Raw genomic sequence first — 9892 nt, forward strand, 5'->3', positions numbered from 1 at the left:
AAGTCTTAAAGCTGTATAATTTCTCTGACTAGTAGTTTTACAGGATTTGGAGAGATTTGGTGCTGGCACATTGTTCTGCTTACTGGAGGCCCTGACATGAGTATTCAAGTCCTGCTTCCAACAAGATCCACATAGAGACATAGTGCAGAGAAAGCATGGTGGAAAATATCAATACTACAATTGCTGATCCCCTTCTGGAAATACCAGTTCCATGACTGTCATACACAATACTTGCAGTCACTTATCTATGCATGCATATAAGGACCTCTGACTTTTTTCTGATTAGCATATGTTCATGTTCTCATAAAAAAATTAATGTCAAGGGGTTCAGTGCAACAGGAAGTCAGCAACGTAGCCCTCGTATTTCTCATGTCAGGGTCACAAATCCTAATTTCAGACATGCCCAAATTTATGGTGGTTACACACAAACATGCAGAAGGTTAAGAATGAATACCTTAGGTGTTCTGACTAGTCAAACACACCTAAAATGAAACAGAGAGGGAAATAAAAGAAACATAAAAGCAATGCCTTAAGGTTTACTAACTATCCATACATCAATGTCCACCTGCTTCGTAATGATTGATGAGGGCAAAGCTGGAAGTGATCCCAGAGCATTATAAGGTATGATCTTTTCTGGGTGTTCTTTGCCGTAAATGTGTATAAGGACGAGGAGACCGCACCGTGAATAAATACGTAATGTATGCACACATACCTGTTCTTTTTAACATAACATAGCATAAAATGTAAAAGTATTTGAATGTAATTAAAAAAAAAAAAAAGGGTTTTGTTTTAATTATACTATTAATATAAGATAAAGATATATGAATTTGTCTCTTTAAAGCAAATGTTTATTAATCAATAAGCAGTTTCCTATTAAGTGACAATCTATGACCTATACACGCTGAATCATCAATGTCCTGTCTCCAGTCAAAGGTGCTGCTTCCTCAAATCATCACTTCCCGGTGTTTTTTCATAGAAAAGGATCATTCCAGCATCAGCCTAGTCCAGCCTTTCACGACCTTTTCATCCCTGATGAAACCTGGAATATTTTGGAGTTTTAAGGAACTCTCACCTAAACAAATTGGTTAGGGTTCAGTGGGAAAAAAATCCTCTTACATTGGTGGCCAATGGAAAGAATGCCACCTCTACTATGGGGGCTAGAATACCATACTTTTAAGCAAGTTTTTACCCAGGTGGTCAAAAAGTAGGTGGGGCAACAGTACAATTTTAGTGACTCTATTGTTTGGGTCATAAGCATTCAGTGACCCCTATAGTTGTGGCTGTTTTTTACCACCCGCCTATACCTCCTCATTCTAACTTTGTAATGCCCCCCCCCCCAGCCCCCAGTACTGTATGTGTCCTTTTTTATTATCTTTCTATGATGCCCCAAGTGTCTAGTGCCCTTGTAACATGACACAGCTTCCTAGTGTCCCATGTTCTGTAAAAAGTATTACTCGTAGTGTCATGAATCTTCTGTGATAATGCAAGCTTAGTTCACATTGACAGTAAAAGAAAAAACAAACAAACTGTGTCATTTACAACCCCCGAGTGCCTACTGGCATTGTGGTCCAGGGAGTGGTAACAGGTGGCAATTGCTGGGCATTTTCAGGCATTTTTGTAGCTTTTTTTAATTGAAGCTAGAGGAAAAAGCTTGTAATTGTCACTGACAATATTCTCAGGACACAGGATTAGTATGACAGACAACTAACATTTGTACAGAGATTCTAACAATCACAGCGTTCACCCATTTTTTATTTCTTGTATTATATATTTGGTATTACACTTGATGGATACACAATGTGTAATTATTTAAAGTATGTCAAAACTAAAGGAAATATTTGGCCAATCAGAGGATAACAATAGTTTAATAATAAAAGTTGTACATCCTCCTGATTGCCAACCACCTGTAGCTGTGTGTATGGTAAATGGAGAATAAAAAGCCATTTTATGAGGAACTGATCCCTGCTGTATAACACATGATATATTATATCTATAATACACACATACAGTACATATATATCAGATTATATGCAGGAGTCCCAGCACCCATTCTGTATCCCATCCCAGAGGTGTCATACAATGGTGACAGATATTCCCAGCCTGTGGTGAAGTTACATGACAGTGCTGTGTGATATTAGCAGTTTGTGTTGTGTAACAGAGGCCTGCCATACCCAGCCAGCCGCCTCCCATCACCCTACTTACTGTTCGTCCAGCTCCTCGGCCATAACAGCTCCGCTCTCCTGTATTCCCGGCATTACACAAGGTGAGCCGCTGATCACCTACAAATAAAAGGAAAACAACACTACAGCGGTGGGCGGGGTCAGAACGTTTGGAAGACAGGAGGGAGGCGTCTGACAGAGACGTACTATGATAGAGTGCTGGAAGAGGGCGTGGCTGTGTCTGAGGGGTAACGCCCACTTGTAAGTCAGTCACTCGTTCGGAATTACAATAATGAATAAAGGGGAGCGGCTGGGCGTGGCCATAACTGGAGGTGGGCGTGGATAAAAGAAGTTACACAAGTTTATGGGGGAGGAAGCCTGTCATTGCCCCTGCTTACATCATTACCTGATCATCAATGTGCTGTGTCATCGTGAGGAAAGGAGTTGTGTGTATCTGATTTATTCAGCTTTCTGCAGTCCACTGTCAGATAATTCTCAATCCCCTAACACTCCTCTGAACCAAAAAGAACAAATAAAGAATATATGTATTATACATATATTCTTTACTTATTCTTTTTGGTTCCTACCATGGTTTTCACTTTCTAGCATGTAAATATATTTATATATAGTACAGTGTAAACACTATTTATTTATATTTAATCTTGGAAATAATACATGCGGTACCAGTGTACATTCTACGTGTGCAGCCTTCCCCTTTATTTCTGGGTTAGTGTATGAGAGAACAGGTCATTTTTATGATATAAATAAATACATAAAGTGCCCTATTCCTGTCTTTATTAGCGTGGAATGATTGTGGTTGTTAAAGTATCTTTGTCAGGATGTCATTCAGGTAACTCGCATTCATGACAGGTCTTTTAGGTGTCTTGTTTTTTCATCCTTGTGGAGAAGTTCATGTTGCACCTTATGTAAGCCTTATGTCACATAGTGGTGTGTGGTGTGTACACCTTTATTTTCATCTCTAATACCAGACCCAGTACCAGCAGAAGTCAGAAAATACTGAGGCAGAGCAACTACAATAAAATCTCAGTCACGTGGGATGTATAAGCCAATCAATCCTTCGCTTTGGAAGTAAGCATGACGGGAATTGTAGTTCGCTTGACAACTGCTGACGCATCTATTCTCTTCCGGCCAGGGAATTTGACGTACAGGAGTCTGTAAGGCCGCCACGTCTGTCAAGATCAGCGTTTCCGGTTTGTAGCTTCCGGTATTGTAGTGCCCGGGTCCGGTCTCCAGCAGTCATGTCGGTGTCAGTTCTGTCTGTGGTGTCCCGCTTCTTGGAGGAATATGTCAGCTCCACCCCGCAGAGGCTCAAGCTGCTGGACGCCTATCTGCTGTACATCTTGCTGACCGGAGCCATGCAGTTCCTGTACTGCCTGCTGGTGGGCACCTTCCCATTCAACTCATTCCTATCTGGCTTTACCTCCTGTGTGGGCTCCTTCATCCTGGCCGGTAAGATGGAATCCCCATGTGTGCATGGACAGCCAGTTATTCCTCATTTATGTCCTGCCACTGTAATTACACAATGGAAGCTGGTCAGCAGACAAATGTTTTATTGTGGGGATGTCCCCAATGCAATCAATGCCTGTGTGCAGCCTTTCCCCAATACACAGCTCATTGTAGTATGAATAGTGTATGTATATATATATATATATATATATATATGACTTGTGTCATCCAGGCATCATTAGGATGGCTGAAGATCTGACACCAAGCACAGGATTGGATGAATGTGGCCATGTCTGTGAGGGCAGGTGAATGTAAACAAGAAAAAAACCTGTGATCGGACAGGTAAGTTTTATTGCAGAAGAGACATCACCTGTCCCTGTAAATGATCTGCCTGGTTGCAGTTTTTCTTTTTATTTGTAATGTTCCATCCATCTGGAATTAGAAGTCCCACTTTACAGGCAGGTGGTTATTGGAGAAAGGGACAGACAATGTCTTACCTGTCTGATTGCACCAGGGAAATGTGAAAAGGTTGATCTGCGTATGCGCAGCACCAGCTTTGATTGATGCCGGCTTCCCTTGCGTGTGCCAGGGATGAACGCACGCCTGCACGGGACTTTTGTCATCCCAGCACAGCCAATCAGGCCAGCGATCGTTTCTGAGAAGAAATGAAAAGGCAGGATGTCGGTGCCCAGTGACGGAACACGGATAGGTGAGTTGCACGGATTTAGTTCTTCTTCAAGTCATATTAGGAAGTCACATGTCTTTTCCATCAGATTGCTCTTTTACACAGAGTTTACAGAGTCATATGTTAAATACAGTAGAACCTTGCTTATCCTCCACCCACTGGGAATTTTTGATTCTGTAAAGTGTGGTTTTTGGTTAAGTGAGGTTACTCTGAAACCAATGTTTCTCAGCCATTTAGCACTAGACTTGAATGTGAAGACTTGTCGCTGTTTACCTCTAGTGCTGAATGGTGAGAAAAGGGAAACCCTGATGATTCTTGAGCCTCTTCCCTTTTCACAGCCAATCATGGAGCTCTGCTCCTCTCTCCTGACAGCTCCACTTTCTTGATTGCTCCTGCAGCCCTAGCGGAGCTGTAGTATGTTTTCTTGGATGCAGAACACAAGCCACTGCTCCGCTAGGTCTGCAGGAGCAATCAAGAAAGCAGAGCTGTCAGGTGCCAGTTATTTGAGTTCCTGATAACCGGGGTTCTACTGTAGTTATTTTCCCCCAAGGCCCATCAGATCAGCTCTTCCTTCAGAAATATTTAGTCAGTAAATGTCTGTAATCTTTGCAGCCATGGCATTTTATGGGTCTTTGTGACTGCGCAGCCTAAAACCTAAATCAGCGTTTAGTTTAAATCAACTAATTCTTTTCTAGAGTCACCGGGAAACGTGTACAAAGTCTTACAGTTTGTTTTCTTTCTAAAGCAGCCGCAGTCTAAGAAAAGTCTTTCTTTTGCCAGCATACTGCAGAGTGGGAGCCGTGTTCTCTGCGTGTAAGCAGTGGTCTCTATGCAGCGTTCCAACACACTCCTACAGAGACAGGCCTATATCTCTTCAGTGCACAGATCTCATGCATTCTGCTGATTGGAGCGCTCTGATTCAGCAGGTGCTGTGTTGGATCTTTGCAAAACAATTGCTGCTTCCACACCTGGAGTAAGGTCCCTGCTGTACTCTGTGTTCCAGCAGTTTTTTGCTAGTCCATGCTTCTGCTGCACATTGACGGTTAGCAAGGGGGTGTAGCTCAAAACCAGTTACTGAAATACAAGTACGCAGTGTGACGGTTTGGCATCTTCTACTTGCACAGTCGCTGTTCTTGGATGCTAATTGATCTCAATAGCATGGATCTTTTTTTTGATGCCTGGTATGTCAGCTTATTTTAGGAAGGTGACAGGATTTGTAGGATTAACTAGGTATTGCAGGAACAGAAATCTTAGGAATAATGTGTGGAAGGTGCAAGTAGTTTCTCTCCCCTGTATAGTGAGATCCTGTTGCTGGGTATGTAGATCTTGCCGAAAGCACAGTTCAAGTCAGATTTGGAAAAGTCCTGAAATATCTCTCATTTCTTGGTAATTATCAGCATGTGACTTACTTCCCTGCTCACGTGATAATGATAGTGCCTAATGATTGGCTTGGCACGGTCACACGGAGGCAGGAATGGACTCTAGGGTTGCAGGGGAAAACAATTGCAAACTCTATAGCCCTATGTGGGTTTGGCGCTTATACAGAACTTTCTTTCCCTGTTGCCGGTGTCTGAATAGAACAGTGCAGCGCAAGGCAGGTAAATATACACAACTGTGGGGGTGGAAAAGTTAAATTATCCTTCTACTTTGCATAGATTAGAGAAAGAGTCACCATAAGAGTCTGGTCTTGGAGGGCAAGAATAAGTACTTTTGCACATCTTGTATTTTTCTTAATTGGAAATGATACATTTCTCTCCCGAAACAGCTGAAAAGCACATCCGTGTTTAGATAAATAGTGCCAACACCTTCCACTGCAGGTTACAAAGTCATGTTACTAATTGTCATTAAAGCTTACATTGAATATCTCTGCTACAGACAAACATCCTTACCATAGCCTAGGGCCAGTAGGTAGGAAGCCAGTGGACACAAACATGGGGAGAACAAAGTCAATGCAGCCAGTGTCTGGCTGAGCTTTAGATCTGGGACCATAGTGCTGTAAAGGAGAAAGGCTGCTGGCCACTGAACTACCCATGTTCCTGCCTGATATCACATTACCACAAAATTTATAAACCATGAAGGGTAATCAAAATGCTGTTCCGTTAACCATTCTATCTTTTGTCCTTTCAGTGTGTTTGAGGATCCAAATCAACCCACAAAATAAAGGAGATTTTCTGGGAATCTCTCCAGAGAGAGCCTTTGCAGATTTCCTCTTTGCCAACACCATTCTTCACCTAGTTGTAGTCAACTTTGTTGGATAAAGTTCATGCCCCACTGTTTTTGTTTTTGTAAGGTAAGTATGTCGTGTGACTAATTCTCTATTGGTCATCTGAAGTACACGACCCTGACAGGTTTATGATGTTTTATTTAATTTTTATATAAAATAAATGTGAAACTACTTTTGGTTGCAAAAATACCTATAGTTAACTTGTAGATACTGCAAGGATTTTAGCAATCAGATGATTCAATTTAGAAACTGACAAAAATGTAATGTCCCTATTTAAAAAACCATCCAGGAATCTTCTAAAGAGCTCTATTAAAAGTCTAGCAATGGGAAGAATTAGGAAGAGATTAATCCCTAATCATTTCTGCTATGTAACTCAATGCGGCATTGTAATGGTTGGGAAATCTATTGCTCGGTTCCATTAATCTTTCATGCAGCCGCTCCCATGATATGCCATGTACTATAAACAAAGATTATTCTTAGCCCGATTCTAGGAGTGTGATACCTTGAATAGAAATCACATTGGGCTACATTATCTATACCGGGGGTGGGTTTTAAAATTTGTACCAATTTTTGATGCCTGATCTACACACTGAAAAGACAGACATGTTGCGACTTTTCATTTTCTTATGAAATAAAAACTTCCAATGACAAACGCAAATCCTCCAATTTAGCTGTCAGTTTAACAGTTAGGCATACGCCAAAAGCTTATGAGACTAAAAATGTTGTTGAACAAATGAGCAATTTTTTTCTACCGAGAGATCAATAATGGCTCATGTACACCTATGTGTATGTGTGGCCATTTTTCAAATTATTTTTTTATAAGTTATACGTTGCTCAGTTAATTTATTGTTCTAAATTTGCAACTAGAAATGTAAGGAAATTACTTTAAATGCAAACAAATGTTTTATTCCAGAGATTTGTCATAGGAACAGATGTTCCCATTTGTGTATTTTCCCTCATCTGTTGCTCTGACGACAGCCTAAAATATTGTATTTCCCCTTCATTACTCTTTTGGTTGCAGTGGTCACCAGGACCAGAAATTAGGTTTATTTTCCCAGTTGTAACACATACAGCAATACAAAAATGGAGAGGGCCTATCTCTTCTCTACTCTATCCAAAACAAAAAAATTTTTTTGCCTCTAAATTTTTGTAATTGTAAAGTTGTAATTCCTTGTTGTATCCAGAGTGGGGCGCTAATTTTTAGAGACTAATATTTTTTTTTTACCAGCAGAGGGCATTATATTCATAGAAATAAAAAAAAATTACATTATTATAATGTGTGTAATTTTTAATCGATATGCTTACATGTCTATAAAGGTAGCTCAATGTAAAATCTGAATTTTCTGGTTATTTTCTTCTGTTATGTAGAGTTTTTGTTTTCTATCATGTCCAGTTCATATTACACCTTTTGTTTGTACACCAGAAAGAATTCCTCCTGTAAAGGACACATAGAGAAGTATTATAGAAATGCTTCATTATCCGCTCATTTTTAGGTTTTTATTGTGAGGTTGCGGTGATGGAACATTTAATATAAATGTAAGTGTGTGTGCAATTATAATGCCTATATGCATTCAGTGTCAAGTGCTTACTTACTCAGGTGCTAACTCACTCAGCATAGTGACTTTAATAGAAATATTGTGAACAATATTATATTATTATTATTATAAATATTGCTTTTGTTAACACAGAAAAATGGTCTTTTTCTTGTCTTTTAGTTTTCTGGGATTTATATTTTTGGTTGAAGAAAGGTTTACACATTGCCTGGTATCAAGAAGATTCATTGTTTACTGGGACTGTGGCCACGCACTACGTTTGTTTGGGTTGGTTCCTTAACTGTTCTGTGGTCTGAGATTGAAAAGACTTGGTCAATAAACATGTGACTTTCATACTTTACTGCTTGTGTTTATTTTACGTTGGTGCATTTTACTAAACTGTTGCTAAAACACGGTGCATACATTTTATCACCCCCTTTTTTTCTTTGTTATGAAAGAAATTATATAAAAAACAAAAAGTGAATAAATGAGTATTATGGTTGCATAATGTCTGTGCAGGTTCTATTTTATCCAGGTCATTGTATATCCAGTGGTAGTTAGTCACATTCAACTGGACTTGTAATTGTAGTGTTGAAGTTCTGAACACATGAAGTAGCTTGGAAGACTGCAAAATGTCATCAGTATTACAAACAAAAGTCAAGGTAAATGTGACCAATTACCACTTAATATAGGTTTAAAGTAATTGTATATAACACTGTTACACAAGGTATTAGGACATTTGTAAACCCTAAGTATTCCCATCGTGGATTAAGTGGCCTTTTGCTAATGACGGTAAGGCCATGGTATGGTGATAAGGCCATGCTTATGGCTATGCAAAATACTAATTCTCATACTATTTTATATGAAAAGCATGGGGCTTCTTAGAAGAGTAGTAAAGAGGCCCTGTATGTTCTTTGATATAATGCTGCCTTTATATACCTGATATTAGTTGACTCTTGTGTTTTCGTATGAAGGCAGACAGAGGAACTAGGCATCCACACCATGGATTTTATAGATTGTTAATAATGATGAACTGTGGTGTTGTGAAGCATGGCAATTCTGTATTGCAGCAGTGATATGGCAGTGAGACTAACTCCCATCAGCAATACTTTCCCATTCCTGTAAAGAGTGCCTATAAAAGTTGTTAAGACCCACTTCCGTGTAAGAATTTTTATACTTGAATGAGGTCTGGCAAATAAAACTTTAGTAAATCATGTGGCCTGTAAGGGGGGAATTATATTTGCTATGCAGTGAATTGCCAGCTGTGGTAACTTTTCATACCATACCATGCAGTTGCTACTGTATCTCTCGGTAATGGATTGCATTCCAATGTAACCAGGTATAGAAGGAACTCCGCTTTAGAGCTGCTACAAAGTTAGTATTAAGCTGCGTACACACTTGCAATAATTATCGTTGTAAACAAACGACTAACGTCCATTTGTCTGATAATTGTTAACAAAAAAAGTGCACAAGGATGCTGCAATCTATTGTGTGTATGGTTGTTCAGTGATCGTGGATGGTTTTGCAGTACACTTTCTCCTTTACATGTCACTTCCTGCATCGTTCAAACGTGTCTATCGTATCTAGCATGTGTACTTATTGATGGATTATATCTGAATGATATACAGCATGTACAAAATACAAGGAGCTGTATTTTAAGCCCAGATTGAGGCCCATTTGTAGGAAATCCACTAAATTGTTGCTTTATGGAGATAAGAAGTGGAAATCACGGGTTCATGCATTCTCCTGAAATTTCTGTCTTTTGCATGGGCAAGCTCTTGTTTTTGTCATAACTACAGGGAAAGACAGCAAGGACACTGGTTAC

At 39.7% G+C, this 9892-nt stretch overlaps 2 protein-coding genes across 2 annotated transcripts in view; one reads left to right on the plus strand and one right to left on the minus strand.

Annotated features, from left to right (window-relative positions):
- ABHD4 (abhydrolase domain containing 4, N-acyl phospholipase B) overlaps nt 1-2347 on the minus strand; it is a gene marked incomplete in the record, with an annotated part of 17836 nt that extends 15489 nt beyond the window's left edge. The window contains 2 exon segments of the mRNA XM_072415137.1: nt 455-1039; nt 2203-2347.
- Nucleotides 2348-3346: 999 nt separating this feature from the next.
- On the plus strand, nt 3347-8428 carry DAD1 (defender against cell death 1). Its single transcript, XM_072415138.1, has 3 exons — nt 3347-3629; nt 6439-6601; nt 8251-8428. Exons 1-2 carry the CDS (start codon nt 3419-3421, stop codon nt 6567-6569), a joined length of 342 nt encoding a protein of 113 aa, XP_072271239.1. The 5' UTR covers nt 3347-3418; the 3' UTR covers nt 6570-6601; nt 8251-8428.
- The last annotated feature ends 1464 nt before the right edge of the window (nt 8429-9892 follow it).

The sequence above is a fragment of the Pyxicephalus adspersus genome, chromosome 6 (assembly GCF_032062135.1).
Source record: "Pyxicephalus adspersus chromosome 6, UCB_Pads_2.0, whole genome shotgun sequence".
NCBI classification, from domain to species: Eukaryota; Metazoa; Chordata; class Amphibia; order Anura; family Pyxicephalidae; genus Pyxicephalus; species Pyxicephalus adspersus.

Coding starts and splice junctions, on each gene's coding strand:
- DAD1 (XM_072415138.1), top strand. CDS start 3,419: ATGTCGGTGTCAGTTCTGTCTGTGGTGTCCCGCTTCTTGGAGGAATAT. Junction 3,630..6,438: donor GGGCTCCTTCATCCTGGCCG/GTAAGATGGAAT, acceptor TTGTCCTTTCAG/TGTGTTTGAGGATCCAAATC.